The 24422-nt window shown below is 41.0% G+C and overlaps 1 protein-coding gene and 1 long non-coding RNA gene across 2 annotated transcripts in view; both read left to right on the top strand.

Annotated features, from left to right (window-relative positions):
- Positions 1-13370, top strand: part of cnn3a (calponin 3, acidic a) — a 26925-nt gene extending 13555 nt beyond the window's left edge. Inside the window, exons 2-7 of the mRNA XM_034861924.1 lie at positions 9519-9640; positions 10139-10205; positions 11128-11265; positions 11378-11494; positions 12437-12583; positions 12838-13370. Of these exons, the coding sequence (XP_034717815.1) occupies positions 9519-9640; positions 10139-10205; positions 11128-11265; positions 11378-11494; positions 12437-12583; positions 12838-13179 (933 nt within the window). The 3' untranslated portion in view covers positions 13180-13370. The remainder of the gene's footprint in view (positions 1-9518; positions 9641-10138; positions 10206-11127; positions 11266-11377; positions 11495-12436; positions 12584-12837) is intronic.
- A 6364-nt stretch (positions 13371-19734) lies between these two features.
- LOC117937741 lies at positions 19735-23131 on the top strand. The gene is made up of 3 exons (XR_004655225.1): positions 19735-19980; positions 22148-22159; positions 23120-23131. It is a non-coding gene; the product is annotated as an uncharacterized LOC117937741 (long non-coding RNA).
- Positions 23132-24422: the final 1291 nt, after the last annotated feature.

Below are 24422 nucleotides of genomic sequence, written 5' to 3'. Positions count from 1 at the left end.
GTATATATGTGTGTGTATATATATATATATATGTGTGTGTGTGTGTGTGTGTGTGTGTGTGAAAAGATCCATACTTGATGGATATTGCGATGCTACTATCGACTCCTCCTGGCTTCTACAGATGGCGTATTATGGGTGCGGGACTTTTAAGTTGGACCGTTTAACGTAGACCTAGGTCAAACCTGAAGTAGGAGCTGAAAGAGTTACAGGAACTGCGGTCAGAGGAACTCAATAACCCCCAAATTGGTCCAGGCAGAACGTGAGAAAAAAATCTATGAACGTGATGTTCTAAGAACTGCAAAAATCTCTCTGGTCGGAAAGCGTCTATAGGCAGTGGGAGTCTGGGGCCTTGTTGGTGAGTCTGTCTGCTGAGAGGAAGAAACTGTTTTTATGTTGGTCTGTTTTGGTCCTGAGGACCCGCAGCAGCCTCATGCCAGTGGGGAGGGGTTCAAACAGTTTGTCTGTGGTGAAAAAGGAATGGTTTAAGCTGCCAGTGTACTCTGAATTGCTTTCCAACAATGGATTAAAAGATAAGATAAGATAAGAAAAACCTTTTATTTGTCTCAAAGTTGTGGAAGTTGCGGTTTGCCACAGCAATGACAGGAGCACAGATAGATAAGTGTACAGGTAGCATAAACAAGTGTCAAACAAAGAAGGACCGTTCTTACAGTAAAATAAAAACAAAGTTACTGTACATTCCATTTCTGTATCTTTTCCGAAACCAAACATCTGACATCCACACCCGCTTCATGCAGTTATTGGCCAGCTGTGTGGAGGGAAGAAACTACGCTGGGTTTTGAACCTCACTCAGTTTATTTTTCTTTCTCAGTTGTTACTCACTCTTTGCACTTTTCAAATCTACAACCGGTTATAATATCATTATGGTTTTCCAGGATTTCTAAACTGCACTTTCTTTTCCTTGAAGACTCATAAAAAAACCTTTTTTAAACCGCGGTATACCTTGAAATCGTTTTTATCGGCCCATGCTTACTTTTTACTTCCCCTCCGAGTGTAGGCCATTCAGCAAGGCTATAAACACTTTCCACAAACTAGTCAAGCATTCACCGGATACTTGTTGTTGTTTTTACATCAGATACTGTACTTGTCATGGTCTGTTCTTGTTTACATTTGCCCTCCCACCGATGGGAAGCACAGTGTTGATGGCAAAGCATAGCCGTTCCCAAGTAATGTGCTGACATTGGAGTTCTGATGATCAGTACTGTCGTGGGATGTGGGGGCTGCCCTGTGATTACTCAGTCACTGGGATGCTCCGCAAGAAAAAGTCTCTTCCTGAGGCTATTGTCCAACCCCAGGACGTCTTTATCATTTACAGCCTTAATATGGTGATGCAGACAACGTCATGTGTAAATAAAAACAAAAGTGTGGTGGAATTACTGGAATGCAAGAACACATTTCTGATGGATTACTTTGTGATAGGAAAGCAGTTTTTCTGCTTTACCTCGTCATTGTAACAACGTACAAGAAACAACGTAACCAATGTGAAAACCGTTCTCATGGTTTTGTAAACCTTCAAACTCATAGATCTAATAATCAAACTGGTCTTCCAGTATTGTGTTTCATGTCTCACTGAGTGCTTGGAAACGCACAGCACCCTTGTTATTTTCAGTCTGAACAACCACCCCCATAATTATGCTGTTAGAAATGTGTGGAAGGAGGGGGGTTCGCCTAAGGCCATAAGTCTTGGTTAGTCTCGCGTTGTCAGCTCTATCTCCGCAATGCTGTGGATTAAGGTCTGGCTACACCTCAGATACATTCTGGGATAGGGGATAGCATGTAGCTTGCAAGCGCAAAGGTATTTCCTGTAATGACGTTATGAGACACAGAGAGCATAAGCTGAGGATCAAAGCCCAACTTCATCCTGGCTCTTGGGAGAATATAACAAGACACAAGATGTAACCTAGTGTTTTAGAAAAATAGGACTGGATTCACACAAACACTTTATGCTTTGAGGGCCGACTGCTGGATTCTAAAATCTTATAGTCATAGATAAAGTTACTAGGAAATTACAAATGATACTCCATACTGGGGTTGGCATCGTTTTAATTTGAACAATTCTGGTTCCAATTCCGATTCTTTCCTTTGATTGCAGTTATTATTGATTTTTTATTTTGATTCTTTAACGGATGGAGTAGACACAAGATATGTGGATAGAAAAAAAGACATTTTTATTTATTCAACTCCGTGGCTGCAACACAGGTAGTGCCTAGAAGTACCGTTGGCCGCTACGGAACCCAAAACTTAGTTAGTTACTTGTGTTAAATGTGGAACCGATGATCGGATTCTAAACTAAAAACATTTCATTTGGTATTGTAGTTTTGAAACAATTCCAAGTTGGAACCGGTTTCTCGATGCCCAATCCTACTCCACACATACTATATGGGGTTTAATTATATACAGCACAGGTGGAGTTAATCATCCCCAACTAGCACGATCAACCAATACATAAATACGCAGTGAAAAATAATGTTTGTACTTGAAACTGAACCTGCCCTTGTGTTTAGGAAATTGCGAAAGGCCGTGTTGTGGCATTTTATAGTCTAAACCAGAGACTTTACTTGATGCGAGTGACAAATTTGAGTTTTTGTGTGTGGTAATCCCCTTAACAAGGCGATTCATTTGCAGAAAGAAAGAAGAAATAATTCCTTCTGTTTCAATAGGGCCTTTGGCGCTGGGGCCCTAAAAATATCAATCATGCGTATTTCCCTAAAGTAATTATACTAAAATAATACTCTCATTTAATAAAGGATTCTAAACATTTTTTTTTTTTTTTTTTACAAGTAAGCTTGCTGTTTAGTAAATCACTGGTGGTGTAGCGCTGTATTCTACCACTTTACAAATGCTTTTTTTTTTTAATTAGAGATGGTTTGATACCATTTTTTGCTGACCAATACCTGAACCGGTAATGCTAACGGAGCTGTAAAGTCACGAATGGCCGCTGTTCTGACTCGGGTGCCTGGGTCTGTTTCCCGACGGTTCAGTAAACTGCTGTTAGCTGACTGTGGATGTGTCTATGGGCTGGGGCTGTAATGATAGTAGATGGTTGCTAGCTGACCGGAGGCTGACTGTGGATCGGTGTCTGGGCTGGGGCTGTAGTGATAGTGGATGGTTGCTAGCTGGCTGGAGGCTGGCTGTGGATGTGTCTATGGGCTGGGGCTGTAGTGATAGAGGATGGTTGCTAGCTGGCTGGAGGCTGACTGTGGATCGGTGTCTGGGCTGGGGCTGTAATGATAGTGGATGGTTGCTAGCTGAATAAAGGCTGCTTTGAGATTTTAATTGTATTGCACTATTGCGATATGACGATTGATTGAGGAAATCTACCCGGAGAATTTAGAGTCACGAGCTGCAACCGGCTGCAATGCATCATGGTCATCTTGAGGAAACGTGGCTGAAAACGAAACGGAGGAGCAGGTGAAAAAGACCATGGCAACATCCATTATTTAGACTTGGTTTGAATTTATGCCGCTACAACGGAGCGGTGGTTGAGCCTTTTTTAACAGCCTGATAATCCACATATAATGGACAATTGGAATGTTAACATCCCGGAAAGAAGCCATGCCTAATACTGGTATTTCCCTGATTCACAGTATCCATTCCTTTTATTAACAAGACACCAGTTTTCATTTCATTAAGAGAACAAAATGTGTTAAGATAGCCTGCCGGTAAGAAACTTCATGTTTGAAATATGTTTTTATTCAAAGTATCTGTGCATCTTTGCCTTATACCGAAAAGTATTTTCAGGACAGTGTCTGTTCCTTAACTGAAAGGACACCAGTTTGTCCTGCTCCCTGCATCTTGGTCGGCATTTAAGAATCAAAGACTTAAATTAATGAAGTGTAGTGCCTTTTAGAATGGTATGCGCTAAAGGGAACAAACCCAATACTTTTTCTTTGTTAAAGTCTCTGCAACTAGTATGGGCCTACTGGAATTGTATTAATCTCCAACGTTGTGTTGTATAATTACAGTTTTGCACAATAAATGTTCTCAAAATTACATATTACTTTTCTTTAAAAAAAAAAGAGACACACTTTTTAAAGACTTCTAACCATCTCACTTAAAGGTCAGCCTTTATAAGCGACAACATAAAGACTGGTTAAATACATACTCTAATTATTTTCTGGCTAGCCTTAGGATCTATGTAACCTGGTCCGAAATGGTTTTATTATAATTTATAAATCGGGAAATAGGCTATATCGTTATTGCAAGAGGCTGCAATGTATTTCACAATATGGATTTCAGGCAGTCGCCCATCCCTACACAGAGGTTACATTATTGAAAAAAGGTTTTAAGAACCATTGGACTAAACAGTCAACAAGACTTGTACTGTTCATTGGCAGATGAAACGACATTGCAACCCTAAATCTATTCTTCTTCTTCTCTTCTGACTTGTTGCCTGTGTTTTTTCTCTTTGTCCTCCCAGTTGATGACGTGGCTCCTCTCACCACAGTATGTGGTATGTTGTGTGTTTCTACAGCTCAGAGGTGGTTGTATATTAATGAATAGCAGCCTCTCTCTGTTTGTTCAGCCTCGGTTCACTACTCACTCAGAGCTATGGTGTGACGGACACCAATCAGCTTCATGCTGACTAACCGCTGCGGTTGGACGGTATTTGTTTTCACACTGAGAAGTGTTTTGGTTAACTTCATCTATCACCCCGGTTGGCCCATGTGTAGCTGAATTCCCGACTGAGACCGGCTCAGACTACATTCTTTGCATTCTTAAGAGTGTGTTAGACAGTAGCACTGACTTCATTGATCCTATTTTGAACTGCGGGCAGTTTTGTGCTGTCATCGGGAAATGCTTTCGGGTACAGAGGTATTTTTTTCTTCTTTTTTTTTCGGTTTTAACATCCAGCTGGCTCAAATCGTGACCTTCCAGATTTTTTCCTCAGCAGATCAGTTATAATGGTTCCACCAAAAGAATTGGATCCCTTTTTCCGATGTTTTTTTTCTTTTTCCAGAGAGTTCTTGGCAATCTTCCTTTGAAAATAGCTGCCTGGAGACGTGAAGAGAAAAAAAAAATCCCCCTCTCCATCATTCTAGCTCACTGTCCTCTCTCTCTCTCTCTGTGTGTGTGTGTGTGTGTGTGTGTGTGTTTTTCCTCTGGTAATGTCAGATTCCGCAGACAAAAAGCTCACATTAGTTCCTCAGTGACACAGTTTTCAGCCCTGACATTAATACGAGCAGAGAAGATTCAACCTTGAACTCTGACTGTCCACTGTGTCACGGTTTGGAGCACAACATCCTGTTTGGCTTTTAACCAGAATGGGGGAGGAGAGGGTAAATGAAGATTCTAATATCTGTCTGTTCTTTACTTGACAGCGAGCCAAGGTTTTGACTGTGCATTACACAGGGCTGTACAGTTAATCAACATTTGAATCGCAATTATGATTTAGGCTCCTAATGATTTAGGCTCCTAGAAACCCTAATCAAGAAAAAAACAGGAAAAGTGTTAAGGGAAATTTCACAGTTTTAGGTGTTTTCACTGTTTATTTGTTTAAAGCCTCTGAACAGCCACACAGGTGATTTCAGTTATTTTGGCTGACTCGACTCTGCTGAAGGTGGGCCAGAGATATGATGGGAATTTATTAGGTAACACATCTTTTCTACCAATAAGGATGACAACAGTGTCATTTGTCCTGCCCTAACAGATGCAATAACACTACAGGCGCTGACACACCAACCCGATAATCGGCTGTGGGACAGTCTGGGGGGGGTCGGTGACTCGAGTCTGTTCGGTGGGTTCCATGCCGTCGTCAGTCAGAGGAGCCGTTTGCCTTTATTTGGAACCATTTGACTTGTTGAATCGGCGTTCGGGCAGTCAGACTTAATGACCAGTTTGATTGCTGGAGCGCTAACCTGTAAATGAGTGCGATGAGTGAGATGAACGCAGAATCTGACGTATATCTTTTAAACTTCCCTTTGTCAATCTCAAATAAAGATAGATTCAGTAACTGCACGGCCTATTTCTCGCTTAAAATGTTTTCGTAAACTACGAGATCGTATTCCGGAAAAGTCGCCATTATGGTCGGTTTTGAAATTCCGGGGAAGCCAGACCCACGTGGCGCCTTTCGTTCAACCAGCTGCCCATTTTTTATGTTTTGTGCGCCAATATAGATGAGCGCCGCCTGCTGTCATGGAGATGTATTACGTCATGCGCAGATCGTCTGCTCAAGTCGGCGTTGCTTTGGTGTGTTCAAAGGCACTTTTTGGTTGGTGTGTCAAAGCCTTGACTGTGGGCTCAGAAAGATGTCAATCCCTCAGTCTATACACACCCACACAGTCCTGGACAAGGTCCAATTAGCCACATTACTATAAACACCTGTGTGGGTGTTCAGGGCCTTTAACTTATTTTCACGGTTTTTCAAGTGCAATAAATGTCAAACTACTTGTATCTTTTCAACAGACAATGAGTAATCATGTTAAATAGGGATTTTAATGTGGACCAAAATGAGCGGGATTGTGATTTGTTCCATATTCAAGCAGCCCTACTTGTGTCTGATGTGGTTGCTGGCAGGTTTTAGTGGAAGGAGGACCAGTGACGGACTGCAGCAGAAATAAAACAACCATTTTCTGACACGAAGGACAAACAACTTGGTGTAAAATGTTTTGTCTTCAAGCCAAGGCCCCCAAACCGACTATCTGTCACGTTCTGCCACTAGGGGGCTCTCAATCAAAACAACATCCAAAGATGGAGCACTGCAGGCTGGCATTGTACTCAGTTGGAACCCTGGTCATCTCGGGGCTTTAACTTGATTTGATTTGATTTAGCACATGCTAAAAACTTTGTTAAATATACAAAAAAATAAGTAAAAATGAGATGCAAAGGAAAACCAGAAAACCCTTAAGTTGCTTGACATGTTGGCTTCCCTTAAACCTCCATTGTGTAGTTTTTTTGAGTTGATTCCAAGAAAAACAAACCTTTGTTCTTTCACAATTGTGCGTATTAATGTGGAATTTCTTCCACCAACTATTTAAAGTATTCTCGTAAGCGTTCAGAATACATACCTCCGCCTTTCACATGTTTAGACTGTGTGGATTTTAGTGGCTCTGCGACGAATGCCAGCCGAGAATTTAAACAACATTGTGAAAGGCAAGGCATCAAGAACAAGGTTAATGTTGGAGTGGCTAGAAAAGCTGCGTGCAAACGATAGAGATACTAAGAGCTTGATTGGGGTTCGGCCACCGTAGCAGTTGAGACACGCTCGGAATGGGAGGGGCTAGAAAGTAATCATCAGTTGGTTGTCATATACAATTTCACTGCTAGATGGGAGAAATTCTTACATAATGTAGCTTTAAATAAATCAATGAAAGGTAGCATGTAGATAAAAAATACATAATACATACACGCAAAGGTTTCGTCCTCTCCTAAACAAACAGACCCGGTGATTAAAACCTATAAACCACAGATTTTGAACAGGAAACTGCTTCATTCAGTGTTCTTACCAATGTTTGACACGTCGGCTGCAGGAGCCAAGCTGCCGCTTGTTTCTACGGTAACTTCAGATCCAGACGTCCGATCATAGGCTTCGATTTTGGATCGATTTGGGGATGGTGGGTGTGTGTACCTATCAGATTTCTCCATTAGATAGTTTTTACCCACCACCATTTTTAAAAACCTCAAGCTCAATTTGGTCTAAAAAAAAAAAAAAAAAGTTTTCAACACACAATTCTTGAGCGACAGATGCCAACTAATCCCCAAAATGTATATCCCCAAAGGGCGGGCCCACACATGGCTGCTCTTCTGACTACACGCTTCTTTCCTCTCGTAGCTCCTCTCTCTGAGTCTGATGTCACGTGATGTCACGTTGTCAACATGGCACATAGACACATGTAGGCAGTGGGTCATGTGCCTAATGCCTTTTGAAAACTTAAGGCATTCTTCTTCATAAAACGTGTAGACATCATCACATTTTGTATACATTTGATTTCATTTACATTAGTGAGCGTCTTTCATAACACGACCCGTGGGAAATAGGAAAGAAATGAATGAAGGCGTGATTGTACCCAGCATTTCTGAAAATGCTCTTCCGGATGCGTTTCTTTCCCCAGGCTGGGGGAAAACTGCTCTGACATGGCCACTGACGCCGACTCTTTGCGTCCACTGTGGATAAGAAGTATCTGTAGGATGTTTATTCACAGGCCGCCAACAGCGGACTTTTCCCCTGCTTTATATCAAATTTATATCAAATTTCCGTCTGCTCGGGCCCAGCACCCCTTAACTGAGAGAGAGACAGAACAGGGACCCCCTTCAACATATGTTGTATAAAATTAAGTTGTATATTAAACTGGGCCTATAATAACGTGTCTGCGGCCTGAAGCCTTTATACCGGCCGTAGAATACTAAGCTATTAAATAATTGTCGGCATGATTTTATAAATCATGTTTGAATTTTAAACATACATGTGGCACAGTACATTTTTAGGATGAACTGTATCTGTGGATGGCGACCTTACCTGTTTGCCATTAGGACTATCATCAATGTGTTATTTTTTTCACAAATATGCTGATTCATATTTGCTAATGATTTGTTGGATTCATGTTAAGACAATTATATTTTTGAATAAACTTTTTAACGTTGCAAAGTACCTCCCTTCATTCACCCTATGATGGTCTGGTACCTAAACGCTGCCTGCTATTTTTTGCGAGTTAGACAATGTGCGGGAGTTTATTTTTAGCCTTTGACTTATTTATTCCCCTCTGACGCACGTGCATCATGTCATAGATGTGCAGTGTATTTTTCTGTAATATTTTTCTGTCAAAAAACAAACAAAAGCGTAACAATAATTTGGTTGGCCCCCTGCAGTAACTCTGACATGTGTTAATTGCAATGTCATTTCAGTTAAAAAAAAAAGAAAAGTTTTGCTACATTTTGTCGGGGTTGCACGGAAGCCAACTATGGCTTTTGGGCCATGCTGGCTCAAAGCCAATAACTTACTTATTATGCCAATTCTCAATATTTTAATGACCAGTATTATTGCTCACCCATCAGTGGTTAGACTCTCAGACTGACCCTCTCTTTCTTCCTGAACTATCTCACCTGGCGGCTTTATTAAGAAAGTCTTATACTGTAGCAGGCATTGACGGTGTATTAAACTCGCCAAACTCTGTTACTGTTTGTCTGAGATGTTAAAGTAGCTTGTTATAGTCAAATATCTGCAATTAATTGTTAAGTTTGAAATAAATATGAGCGTCCACCTTGGGACTTCTCAAACCAGTTAATAGGATAACTGAAATGCCTGTTGTTTTGGCAAAGGGTTAAAATAACCGACAGAGATGATAAACATTCAAATCTTCCATTTTAATTGTAAACCACACTGGGAGCCAAGGGGGGGTGTAAAGAACAGGGGTAATGTGTGCACGCCTGGAGGCATTCGTTCAAAAGCGAGCAGCAGCATTTTGCATTAGTTGAAAGCAGGAAAATAGAAGTTTGCTTATGCTTTCATCTGTCTTTTATATTGATGCTTTTACCCTGTAGCACAACAATGTCTTTCCTTTCAGATTGCTCAGAAATATGACACACAAAAGGAGGAGGAGCTTCGTTTCTGGATTGAGGAGGTGACAGGAATGTCTATTGGCGAGAACTTCCAGAAAGGCTTGAAGGATGGAGTCATCCTCTGCGAGTAAGTGTGTGTGTGTGTGTGTGTGTGTGTGTGTGTGTGTCTGTGTGTCTGTGTGTCTGTGTGTGTGTCTCTGTGTGTCCACCAAAGTTTTTACAAATACATTTTTTGGAATACTCCTGGTTTGATGGGAAAACATGAACTAAAATGTATTCTCATTAGTAGGGCTGCACAATATGTCACTTTTTATAGTATTATTGTCTAAGCAATATCAACTGCCGCAATAAACACAGCTTGAAAGGCTGAACCATTTCGCGAAGACACTCCCACACAGATTTTTGTGTTAGTTCAAAGAAGATTTGAGCAGAAAACTGTACTCTATAATCCATGCAATGTAATTTTTATAGAGGTTCCTTTTAATGTTCAATTCAATGTTCAAATCTTTTCATAAATACCTGTTATCGCATATCTACCACATATCGTGCAGCCCTGCTCCCTAGTTGATAGATAGTTGATAGTCGTTATTTTCCGATATATGTTGTGTTTTACTTCCTCTCTCAGACTGATCAATAAGCTGCAACCTGGTTCGGTAAAGAAAATCAACCTTTCCCAGCTGAACTGGCACAAGGTGAGACCTGCTCTGGACTGTAAACGGTGCACACACTCATTAATAACGACTCCTTTAGGGCCAGTCACAGCATGTAACAGGGTTTTTCTTACGTAGAGAAATTTTTGGCAAATTGTCAGAAATAACAGGCAAATGTATAGATTTCTGGAAATCAGGAAAACCCCTGCATGTTAGACTCTAACGCTTTGGCTACATTGCACGAGTAACGTATGCGGACCGTCTGCAAACCGTCTGTGGAGCACGTGTGCCGCGGAATGTATCTTTTAACCGGCTACACCTGCAGCGTACACACGGCGTAGGATTGTTTGAGTCACAGGCGAGACCGAGCGCATTCCCTCTGGGATTGGTGTTGCTTCCTCAGTTTTTTGGAGCCGGCAGAGCACTGTAAATATGTCAGTTTACTGTCAGCTGGGATCAGGGGACGCAGGGGAGGGAAACAAGAAAGAAAAAAAGAAACTTTCAAGATGAACCTGTCAATACGCTCATTCAGTCATTTTCTATTGGTAGTTTGGTTTTTAAAGAAATAAGGAAACTTTATGATCCATTTCTGTGTGAAATAGCCACACCTTGCCCCAACAAAAATATAAATAGAAGACTGTCCTGTTATAATACTTGAGGAACGGATCTCCACGGAGCATACGTTCAACTACAGTGCACGCTGCTACTGGTGACGTGGCCGACGTCACCAGTTTTATTGATTATAGTGGAAGCATAGTGTTGGAACATCCGCTCCGGATACTTACGCGTGCAATGTAGCCGACCTGTACGGGAGAAGTGGATTCATTCATGAAGCTTTCACTGCTTTCTACTAACGGCTTTATTTGTGCTGTTGTTGCTTCTTCATGGTTTTTGTTGGACTCCCTGTCCCAGCCCCTATCACTCCTTTGTTTTTCTTCGTCTTTTTTTCCATTGCTCTCTGCAGCTGGAAAACCTTGGGAATTTCATCAAAGCTATCCTGGCCTTTGGCCTAAAGCCCAATGACATCTTTGAGGCCAATGACCTGTTTGAAAATGGGAACATGACTCAAGTCCAGACCACACTGCTCGCACTGGCCAGCATGGTAAGTAAAGGCAGAGTACAGAGGGTCATTGTCTACCAAGGAACACATTTTCTATTGTCATTTGAAATTGAATGTACCATCAGTCTTTTGACCAGCATGTCTTCTCTGTTAGGGAAAGACTAAAGGTATGGACTCAAAGATTGACATCGGGGTGAAATATGCAGACAAACAGGCTCGACATTTCGACAATGAGAAGATCAAGGCCGGTCAGTGTGTCATTGGACTGCAGGTAACTGTGAAGGGTGTAAGGCCAACACACACACTGTTTCAGGCTGACGTCACTGAGAGCTGATGGTTTGTTTGTTGCTTAAAGTATAACCACGTTTGTGCCAGAGAAATAAACAGATTCAGCATTTTCCCCAGAAAGTCTTATTTCTCCTGCAAGAAAGCATCTATTGGACTCTAAAACTCTCCATTAAAAGCCAGAACAGGGTGGGTTTAGGAGCTCTTTTAAATTAGGACAAACACCAAGTCTATTCCCTGACAGAACCTGATATCTAACTGTCTTTAGGTAAAGAAACCTGATGCACCAGCTGTGTTCTCTCTTAAATTCAGGTGTGATGTCCACACTTAATAACAAGTTGAAACCACCTTATTGGTCCGAATTTTAGAAAGGTGTTTTTTTCCCAGAAAAAAGTCTGAACAAGTGGGGACGTCTTATAATCGGGGTCTAGACTTTCAGCTGACTTTCGCAGAACATAAGGGTCGTCTGCTGTTTCAACAGCCAATAGAGAAGTCAGCTATAAACTACAGAAAGAAAATGATCCATGAACAACGAGGTTTCATGGAGATGAAGAACAGCCGGAGAAAATCGTACCATTGTTCTTTAAAGCGGCCATTTCCAAGCGATGACAGGATAATGTGTGATTAAATGACAGAAAAATGGAATGACGGGATGTCCATTAACAGGTTCAGCTGAAGGCCTTGGAAACATTTACCGTTTTAAAAATGACGTTTTCACTTCCCCTGGCCAATTGGTGGAAAGCACTATTTTTTACAATGTTTTATTATAATAAGATAATTGCCTCTTCTATAGAGTCCATCATGTTTTTTTAATCCTCTGTGTCCTCCTTGGAATTCCTCATGGGGGGGAACAGAAACTACACCCTATAGCTTAAGTAAGACTGATAGGTGGTTTGATTTGATCCTATCTCTGGCCTTTTGTTCTCAGATGGGGACAAACAAGTGTGCAAGTCAGGCTGGAATGACTGCCTATGGAACCAGAAGACATCTGTATGATCCAAAGACTCAGTCTGACAAACCCTACGACCAGACCACCATCAGCCTGCAGATGGGAACCAACAAAGGAGCCAGCCAGGTTAAAAGCCACTCCTCTTCTAAAGCTGCTCTCATTGGATCTGTCTATTTTCAATAAATCCCTAGAGGAGACCAAAACAATTGAATACTTAGTGTGACTAGGCCTGTAACAATGATTACATAATTGTTTAATTGTATTCAGGGTATGACTGTTGATTAAGGTTGGATACCGAACTCTTCCGTAGCAACCACTGAGTATATGTGCACGGCCTGCATCATGTGGTAAGGTTTCCGCTGCGTTGTGGTTTCCTGCAGGCGGGCATGTCAGCACCCGGTACCCGCAGAGACATCTATGACCAGAAGGTGGTGCAGCAGCCGCTGGACAACTCCACCATCTCCCTCCAGATGGGCACCAACAAGGTGGCGTCTCAGCAGGGCATGAGTGTGTACGGCCTGGGGCGGCAGGTCTACGACCCCAAGTACTGCGCCCCGCCAACGGAGCCGGTCATCCACGCCAACGGCAGCCAGGGCACCGGCACCAACGGCTCGGAGATCAGCGACAGTGACTATCAGGCCGAGTTCCCGGAGGACGAGTATCACGGAGGCTACCATGACGACTACAGCGCCCATTACAATGACCAGGGCATTGACTATTAGCGGAGACCTCCCCCCCCCTTCCAGATCAGTATTACCCTAGTGTACTCTTATCAACTACACAACAGAGCAAGTCTTTTGCTATCCTCACTAGTCTTTTTCTTCTCTCCAAGCATACGATGAATTGTTGCCTTGAGTGCTTTTCCTTCTTCACCTAGACTCTTTAATCTGAGCAGCAAAGGGTTGTGAGAAGCGGTAGTGGCATAGAATAATGAGATACAGTGCTGACTTATGTTTCACTGCATTGTTTGGTAATATTCCACTTTTTAAATGTGTTTTAATGATGCAACACTGAAGTAGTGATAACTCTGTGGACCGATGACGTAGCATCAGGTGAAGCTGCTGCATTCCAACGTTTGTATTCCTTGACTGAAACTGGGCTGACGATCCACGCGATCTCGGACACACACAGTATGCACACACAGAGATTCACAGATTTCATAAGATAAGATTTGACCCAGCCGAGGGCAGTATCCCTGATGACACTTTTTAAGGCGATCCAAAAGAGTAGAATGATCAACTGTGTCAAAATGTTTAACTGTAATTAGGGCTTCCCCCCCTTTCATTAGTCAACTAAGATTACTTTAGTCCATTAGTCATTTTTTATGTTTTTTTCTTGCTGAATGACTTCTTTCTAAGAAACTTCTGAACATATCTCTGGTAAGCACAAGATTTAAAGTTATACAATTGCATGATCCACAATCACGAGCCCAGTTCAGACCAAAGATTTGTGAGAAGATGAAACCGTTTTAGAACATCGTAGACCAAAGTCAACTAAAACCAGCTGATTCAGCTGGTCAAGTTTCCAGAGGCTGGTTTTACACCGGAAGGGACGTCACCTGTTTCAACAGCCAGTAAAGGAGTCCTCTTGTAAAGTCAGCTACAATAAAAATAATCCACAATCCATTTTATTTCTGTTACAAGCTGTTACCGGAGGCTCAGCGACCGAGGGAAGGAGAGGGAGTGCCTCGGACAAAGCCCTGAACCAGAGAAACCAAACGATTCATCACTAGAAATGTAACTGCAGCAAGCATCTCGCTATCCCTAATGTTATCAACATTCATATTTAGATGCAACTAATTATATATTCAGCTACAAAAAGCCTGGAAGTGGGAAGTTAGGAGTGAAATACAAAGAGTTGTTGCTATGGAGATGATACCCCGTCCCGTCTTGTCTCATTGGTGTGAAGTTCTCATCTCGTCGCAAATCTTTGAAATGACCTGGACTTTAGTTGACTAACAATTCCTTTAATCGATAAGCCCTACTGACTCTCCTCTGTGTTCCGTTTGTATTAAGCCACAGTTTTTGATACTGGTATTCCTTATTTTTTAAACTACATTTAATCACTAGATAGTGTTTTTTCTTTTTAAATGATGGTGGCTGTTCGAATAGTGCAGATAACCAAACCCAAGCTGACTCTATTTTACAGACACATTTCCTTTGTTTTATTACATGACTATATTTCCATATTATTCCCCCTTTGTATTTCCAAACTGTATTTATTGCAATGTCTCTCATTGTAAAACAGTCCACTGTTATATGGGTCGTAAAGAAATGGTATGTTATGAATAAAGCCTTAAATTCTCCAATTCCGGAAGCCTGTCTTGACACTATTGTTACCAACATATCACAGGTCCAGCTCTGTTGGAAGAAGCTTAACAGTGTTAACATTTCAGAACATCTAAAGTCATTTAATGCTGTTTTCCTTACGAAGTGGGAAGATTGCAGCTCCGAGACGGGAGTGTGTAGTTCTGAGGTTGAAGCGTTTTAGTGGTTAATTCTTAACAAACATCATGGAGGCTGGTTTAAAAAACTAAACAAAAAAACAACGTTAACAGCACTCGTACTGATATTCCTCGAAACAACAAGGGAATCAAATGTATCACCTGAACAAAATTATAAACAAAGTGGAATATTGTTATCATATGATGGCTAACTCAATTTTGTATTTATCATGAGTTAGGCTTAAAGGAAATGTCTTGTGATGTCCTGTACTTTTTCCAATGGTCAACAAAACCCATTAGTAGAGTCAAACCAACATATCAGCCGTAGCGTCCTACTAATAAGCATTGTCTCGGCATCCAAAGCCTGATGGATGTCATTCCATTACCTCCAGTGATAAGAGTACTTTAGCAATCCCAAAGGGAAATCCTAGTGTTACAGCAGCCAACTCACATAAAACACAAAAAACAAATGAGGTAGATGTAGAACATGTTAAATAACACAATAAAGAGGCAAATATTAAAAAATAACTAAATTAGAAGGTAAGGTAAAGAACAAAAGTTGAGACTAAAGACTAAAGATAGGACCATAATCTTTGACTAGTATGTAATAGATTTAATATTCCGTACAATACTTTCCAGTAATAATGCACTGTGCCTTGGTAGAGCACGTTGAGTAGATATTGTTTTTACCTCACAGTAAGATGCAGGATTGTGCTTGGATATTAAAATAAAATAAAATTATAACTAAACAACCGTTCACTGACAGGTTTATTGGCATTCCGGCACCAGGGGTTATTCATACTTAGTTAAAATAAATTGTGAAATAATGAGGGCTCATAAAATGATCATGGAAGTATATGATGGTCGTCTGCGTGCTCATTACGTCTCGTAATTTTTTCCAGCAATTTTGGGGTTGATACAGTTTGTTAGACAGATTTGTTGCAACATTAAACTATTTTTTACCACTCAAGAATTGATAAAAAAGGTCAAAGAATTCCTCCAAAATATCCCATTAAGACACCAAGACTTTGGCAAACATCATGGAACAGTGCATGCTCTTTTTTGCGTTCGAAACCTTTTGACATTTGGAGATTTTGACAAATGGCTCTTTTTGATGACCGGATGGCGAGCGCTACTGTGAGGTCAGACTTCAAAACAACTGTCTCACTTGATTGGAATGGCTACTCACTGGGGCCTAACATCATCACACGTGAGTACAATTGTGCTCATTGTCTGTTTGGACTGTTTAGGGACCCTAGTATGCAGAAATATTCAAATACAACATTTTATAATAAAGTAAAAAATAACATATATACTGCATGGGCTTATCATAAAGAGAGCATGCCTGTTAAAGAGGGACTCCTACACAAAGAACCCATTTTCATTCAGCTATCCCGAGGCGAGGGAGGTCAAGGGACACCTTTGAAAATGGCCATGACATTTTTACCCTCCCTTTCCCTTTAGCCTAACTTTTGAGCCATATTTGGCTCACTTCCCCATGAGCCCATGTCTTCCCTCCAGCTTTCAAACGTACCACTACAGCCTCTGAAAGACGGAATGTCACTCAGGCCCGTCGGCTGCCCATTGGATCGTTAAGAGCTTTTAAACTTGTATTCCATTACACATCTTAACTTTTTTTTAACCTTATCCTAGTGGTTCAGCATTGAACACATTTTACCTTTTTAACTTTTTTATTCATATTAAAGTCCCTTGGTGGTAAATGGCCTCACACATACATGTTAAATACCAGTACACTGCATTGCAAAGTGTTCGGTCAGTCCAGTGGTCCCCACCAGAACCCTGCTAGATGAACTCACGGTCCCTTGGTCTGTTCCCAATGGATGTTCCAAATTTCTAACACAATTCATTATGTTAAAGTGGATATTGCTCATTATTTCATCAAATTGAACTGTCAATATTTAGTTAGGTTTGGTCAGAAATACTACTTCTACTACTACTACTACAAACCATCTAGGCTACTACTACTTGGAGTAAAGTAGAATGTTTCTACCATATCCATTAACTTCACTTTAAGCCATTAGTATTAGATTACTTTGTTACGGGTACGTGTGCTACGTTGGTTACTTCAGCTTTGAGCTATTTGAACCCTTTCTACTTTAGTTTGAGATAATCTTTTAAATTATTTGGTCACTACTTTTAACCTTCTTTATTATTCTGGGCTCGCTTGCTAACTAGTTTTGACAGACTCTTACATAACTGCAACATGTATTGTTCTGCTGTTACAGAGTTCATGTTAATATGCGGATATACAGTTCCAATTAAATCGTAATTTCTAATTTATTTTTATTTTTTATTAGTTGAGCTACTTTACACTCTTTCCACCTACCCCCTGGCACCTGCAGAAGTACCCCCTGGGGTAAACGTACCCCTGATTTGGAATCTCTTGGTTAGAGCACATCTGGTTCAAAACACCATCTGTTTGTTAAAATATGAAGTTTGGATTAAAAAGTGAATCCATGTCCATGGTACATATGGTTCCCACTGTCAGATAACCATTTCTTTGCAGGTGCACCAGTCTTCATCACTAATCTGTCTCCAACCAGGGAAACCCAGCCTGCTGAACACTGCTGTACTGAGCCGACTGAGATGCACCATAACCCCCCCCCCCCCCCCCCCCCCCCCCCCCCCCCCCCCCCCCCCCCCGTGTCTCCGAGTGAGAGTGCACAGTGAGAGTGCACAGAGCTGTGTAAGTAACTCTTGGTTCTTGTTGTGGAAAAACTCAGGACTAGGGATCGACCTATACTGTTTTTTCAAGGCTGATCCCTACACAACAGATATTTGGAACCGATATGCATTCACAGTAAAAATCTAAATATTTTTGTCAAAATTAAGATTACAAACATCAACACAAATTTATGGTTAAATGTTTTAAGCAAGTACTTAATAAACGAGAACCTTTCAACATAATCCCCAGTAACAGACAGTCGGATGGTATTGTTGGGGACCGATAATCTGTCTATCCGTTCTCAGGAGCAGCAGGATATGTGAAGAAGGTTTGGGAGACTTTGACGAAGTACATTTTCCTGATGATACTCACATACTTTTACTTTCACGTAACATTTTTAATTCAGGACTTTTCCTTGTGACAGAGTATCTTTACAGTGTAGTATTTGTGCCTTTGCTTAAGTAAAGTATCTGAATAATTCTTCCAACACTGACCGATTAGGTCTAAACAAATCGAGAGTCAGATTTAAAGAATTGCTCAATAATCTATGTATCCTGACTTTTAGTCTCTGTTATTGTTCAAGCTCCAAAAATACTGGATACTACATTTTCCATAATGCAACTTGATACCGTCTTTCAGCCAACCTGTTACACATTTCAAACTCCACACCTCTTCTTACTTAAGCAAGCTTTGTGTTATAAATGTGTCGTTTCTGGCTGAATCTTTATACACCAGAGACCAAAGAAGCTTTCTGCCTTTCTGTCTACATTTTCATGTATGTCAGTACGCCAGTTTGTCTTCAGTGTCTTCAACGGTTTGCATAGTTTTCCTGCTGTTAAGTATGTTTGCTGTCTGCTGAAATAATGACTGTGTGAAGAGCCATGCGGGTTATTTTTGTGACTGGTGTAGTGAGTAGTGGCACCCTGCATCCTTCTGGTTAAATTTAGTCATCACACACTGTGACGAGTGGATCAAACAAGCCTCTGTCTGTTCTGTGGCCTCAGCCAGGCACCCAGGGATTTCAGAGAGTTCAAGACAAAGAGCGCGCAGCCAATGGGCTTCATGAGAATGTACTGGCATTCATTCAAAGCCCCCCCCCCCCCACACCTCTCCCACCGACCTGTCCCCTGCTCAGGAATAATTACCGCTTTGTGCAGGCCCTGCAGAATCCAGGGTGAAAACACAAGACTCAATTATAGAGAGAGAGAATCCAAAAAAGCAAGGGTAACCGTGGCAACCACAAAAGGGCCCTCAAAGGGAAGGCATAAAACACAACCAGTCCTGGAGGCCTGGCTTGTCTTAAAGCTGAAACCAAGCGGGTGGTAGCCTCCCACTCCACACATGCTGCTTGGTGGGTGGGGGGGCAGAAACATGTCCGAGTTCTTGTGACAGATACTTGTGATAAAATGACGCGGCTTAATTTTTATTGGCCAGCGGACAGCTACGTGTCAGCTGCTAGGTCTGCTGTGCCAAACCGGAATGGTTAATAACCCTGGTTTCCCATCCAACCTGATGAGGTGTGTGTTGGAGGGTTGTAGATTTCTGCTGACAGTGGTCAACCACTGCAGAATGACACAGCAGATCGTGTTTCTTCTTCATGAGAGGCAGTCTAATCCACTGGTTCTCAAACTTTTTAAGTCCAGTTCAGACTAAAGATTCACGACGAGACGAGTTAAAGCATTACTTGAAGGTATCGACATACTCGTGATATGACACTGACTGTCGTAAACGTGTCATGACTATTCTAAACCAGTCATAAACGTTTTTGACTTCTTTCATTAAGTGTCATTCCGTTTTTGTCATGACAAGTTGACATTGTTTGGGTTGTCAGTTATGACAACTTGACATTAATCAAAGTGACATTACCTGAAGTTGTCTTGGTCATGACAAGTTGACATTCAATTTGTTTGGGATGTGACAATTGACATTATTACCAGGATGAAATTACCAAAAGATGTAGTTGTCATGACAACTTGACAAAACAATGACATTATGTCAAGTTGTCATGACAAAGACGACTTCTGGTAATATCACTTTGATTAATGTCAACTTGTCATAATCAAGACAACCCAAACAATGTAAACTTGATGACAGAAGTCATACATGTTTCATAATGTTTATGACACGTTTATGACATTGTCATGTCACAATTATGTGACATGACTTTACCTTCAGGTAAAGTTTTACCAAAACTTCTTTCAATGGGTCGGTTTGCAGCGTTCTGAAACCTGCCAGTTCACACCAATGAGACAAGACGGAATGGTGTATCATCTCCATAGCAACGACTCTTTGTTCTTCCATCCTAACTTACGACTTCCAGGCTTTGTGTAGCTGGATATATCATTTGTTGCGTCTAAATATGAAGTTGATAGTGATAGTGAGATGCTTGCTGCAGTTTCAAAGTTAAAAACTAAGTAACCTTGACTTGATGCGCTACTTTTTACTTTTACTTGAGTAGATGTTTAAAGTAAAAGTTCATCAAAGTAATAGTACTTTTACTTAAGTAGAATAGTTTTTCTACTCCTTCAACCTCTGACATTGCTTTTCTTTTTTCTTTCTCTGACTCATGGCTTTGTCCGAGGCGCTCCCTCTCTTCAGTCACTCTCTAGCTCGCTCCACCGTACGTACTCGCAGGCGCACGTTGAGCCTCCGTTAGCAGTGTGGGAAAGAACTAAAATGGATTGGGGATCATTTTATTGTAGCTGACTTTACAAGATGACTTCTCTGTTGAAAATGGTGACGTCCCTCACGTTGTAAAACCAGCCTCTGGAGACTCGACCAGCTGACGTCTCTATTGGCTGTTGAAACACGTGACGTCTCTTTTGATGTAGAAACAGCCCCTGGAGCCTCGGCCAGCTGAGTCGCAGTGACACCATCAGCTGGTTTGAGACGAGCTGAGATGGGCCAGTTCAGACCACTGAAACTTAACAAATCTTTGGTCTGAACCAGACTTTACTCCTCGTACCTCTTCAGAGACATTTAGGCTCCCTAAGTACCACTATTATGATCCACGTTAAAATAGAGTTATGCATCCCTACCCTATTCAGCAATGGACAGTCAACCCGTTCTCACTTTGTACTTGATAAATAGGTACACTGGGGAAGTCTCTCTCAGCAACAGATACAGGGTCTGTATGGATCGCACCGGCCGGGCAGCAGCTCTGCGGCGCTGTAAGAGGACGTAGTGATAGGAAGCGTCAATGCTACTAATATAAATGCTCAGACTTTTGCTAGGCTGGTTGGGATGGATGTCGCTCATTTCTTTTCCTAACCCCAATATTCCTGTTCCTGTACGGCGTGTAACGTAAATGTACCTTTTATAAGCCCACCTGCGATCTTTTCCTAAACTTAACTGGGTCGTAAGTGACGTCTACAGTCGTTACCAAGCATGTTTAGATAAAGCGTGTTAAATGATGAGACGCTAAAGGAGACTTTTAGCATAATTTGGGGTTTATTCCTAAAAGCAATACTTATTGTTGTCAGCCACGCTGTACTTCCTCCGTCTCGCTCCAGCGAAAGCCAAACTTTAGATTACTTAGGTCATATCCCCTTACTGTTTAGCATCATTTGCTGCTATCAGGCGCTGTGGAGAATTAATTCTATAATGTATTTGTGTTGGTGGGTTTCTTTTTAGATGTAAAGCATCCCATGGAACTATTACTTGAATAAAGACAAACTTAAAACCAGTACCAGTAGAGAAAGTTTGCGTACCACCAATGCGTACTTGTACCATAGTTTGAGAACCAGTGTCCTAATCCATGCCTTAAAACTTCTACAAGTAAATTACTTCAAGTACTGAACTCAAGTACAAATGTTGAGGTACTTGTACTTTACTTGAGTTTTTACTTTTACTCTGCTACATTTCAGAGAGAAATATTTTACTTTTTACTCTACTACATTCATCTGACAGCTTTAGATACAATTTACTTCACACATTAGTTCTGCACACTAAACACATGTAGTTTATAAAATCTGTTGTTTTATTATAAATGAAACTAGCCAACAACATAACTGCCTCCAAATCCAGCTGAAATGATTAGACCATTAAACACTTAGTTTCAATGGTCAAAATAACTGTTTGGATTGTTTCCAGTTTCTGGAAATGTGAGGATTTGTCTGCATTGAGGATTTTATTTCCTTGTAGGTACATTTTCCTGATGATACTTACATACTTTTACTTAAGTTATATTTTGAATCCTGGGCTTTTGCTTGTAACTACCATACTTTTTTTACAGTATGGTATTAGTACTTTTACTTGATTGAAGGATTACTTCTTCCACCGCTGATAATAGTGGTATTAGTAGTGACACATGAATGAATGCTGCCCATCCTGCTAGTAGAAAAGCAGTGCACTCTGTGGAAACACTCAACGCCTGGACTTTATTACCATGGGAGACCCAACTCCCATCAGGTTGTAAATTCAATTTAGAGGGAGGAGGTGTACAGTCCTCTGGCAGACACATTGATGGCTGGGACGCTGAAAAGGCGGACCCAGATGTATGGTTTTTGCCTGAGCTACCTCCGTGCTGGCCTCCGTGCTGGCTCAGGCTGGGGAACCAAAGCTGTATTTCTATGTTGATCTCAGTTGAGAAAAGACTTTTACACAACATCTTTGAAATACAGCACAGTAATGAATATAAATGGACTGTGTTTATATCACGCTTTTCTAGTCTTTTTACATATACAGGACAGGAACCATTCACACACATTCACACACTGTGGCCGAGGCTAGCGTACAAGGTGCCCATTGCTCATCAGATAAACACTCACACACGTTGACACCCCGATGGGGCTGCATTGGGAGCAAAAGTCTTGCCCAAGGACACTTCAACATAGGACTGCATGGCTAAGGATTGAACCAACAACCTTCCAATTGATACGGCTCTACCACCTGATTCCCTGCTGCCCCAATGACAGTGTTATACACCTATCCCTTAACACCTGCATGGGAGGAATAATTATTATAAACGGAAAATATATATATATATCTTTTTCATCAAATTGCCATCACACCTTCAATCCCATCTCCATCTTTATTAACCTGTTTCCGCTGAAGGAACTCTTCCACCTAGAGCTTTCCAAAGCCTCAACTTTTAGGACCCCCTGAGGCCTTGGTACAAAGGTGTTCCTTACTTTTCCAATAGTACACTTTAAGAAAAAGGTAATCCCCACAGTGCTGGAGCAGACCACTAGCTGGAGATTTTCATGGTCAATGCATGCGTTTGTGGTGGTCTAGTTTGGTTTAAGACCATGCAAGCATTATATTTTGAGTATTACATTCAGTACTAAACTGAATAAAACAAAATGTTTAAGACAAAACTGTGTTGACAATGCATAAACTCAATCTGATATGTAAACTCACGAGGTACGAGTACAAAATCTCACTTTATTTCTTATAACTTTATTTATAAGCTTGCTTGCTAATTTTATTCAAAAAAAATTTAACTAAAACAAAATTTACAAAGCTAAATGCAATATTTCCTTTCTGATTTCTGCAGTAACAATCAAGATTCCCCAAAATTTTAGGCATAAAGTAGAGCTGAAACAATTATTAAGTTAGACAGTTAGTTTATTGAGAGACACTTAATAGGCAATTATTATAGATAATGTATAGATAATGAAAGGATGGTTGGATGAAATAACCATTTACATGTTTTTTCGGCAGAAACTCTAATCATCACTCTTTACTTTGGACGGTTGGTCGTACATTTGAAGAAAGGTTCAGATCTTTAACTGCACAAAAAGCCCTCATGTCATGTTATTGCAACACCTCCTCATACCTTAATAACAGAAGAGGTTGATCGTCAATGACTCCCAAAACAGCACACATGACCATTCCATCTAGTGTTGCACGCTGTCTGTTATAAACATGCAACCGTAACACATCACTGCAATAGAAATATGAATCATGTGAGCATTCAATGTAACGTAAGGGGGACATTTTTAAACACATAATGTTGTAAAACGGCACAAGTTAAACCCAAAGTGCGTAGTTTCTGTCTCCCCCATGAGGAATTCTCGCGTGGCCACGTGATACAAGCCTTCCGTGATTGTGTACCCCCAACCCCACCCCTTCTTCACGCAGTGGCTAGTAGCCAAGGAAGACACGGAGGATTAAAAAAAAACATGATGGACTCTTCAGATGAGATCATTATCTTCACTCAAACTGCTGCGAGGGAAAAGTCACCGGACGCCACAATCTTACACAAACATAGTCATACTCAGAAATCCAGAGAGAGTTGTGTGGAGCCGGGAGTCTTAATTAGCTTTGTAGCAACTCATTTGGCAATCCTTCAATATAACGGACGTTCATTCATCTAAAAAAAAAAAATGTATGCACTAAAGCTTTAAGTTTAGGCAACAAAAAACGTTGTTAGTGTTAGTAAAACAGCAGGGCATGGGTTGTTGCAAGCTGCTTGCGCAATCAACCTATGTGGTTGTTTATCTGTGTGAGGACGGTCTGGTTATTGAGTACAGCTTGTGAAACTTATGTAACAGTTGTTGTTTCCAAGCAAACAAGTTCAAAAGCCTGTTTGGATGTCAGCTGACATATTAGTTTAATCTTATTGTTAGTCAATATTAGACATGTTGTAGTCAAGCAAATTATGATGATCATTTAATAGAAACATTTGGTTAGTTTATTGGTGTTAGTGAGCTTTTTTTATGTGAAACATCTCATGGAACTATTACTTGAGGAAGGAGGAGGTTAAACAGAATCCCACTCACAGTCCTACAGTTCCCTGCAATACATTACATTTATTTCTACTGCAGCTCTGTGGTCACTCACACATGACACTGCTGTGGTTCATCCCAGCTGAAGGCTGGAGTTGAACTGCT

This window comes from Etheostoma cragini, chromosome 22 (assembly GCF_013103735.1).
Source record: "Etheostoma cragini isolate CJK2018 chromosome 22, CSU_Ecrag_1.0, whole genome shotgun sequence".
NCBI lineage: Eukaryota > Metazoa > Chordata > Actinopteri > Perciformes > Percidae > Etheostoma > Etheostoma cragini.
Note: the sequence above shows the minus strand (reverse complement) of the source record. Positions and strands in the feature narration are given on the sequence as shown.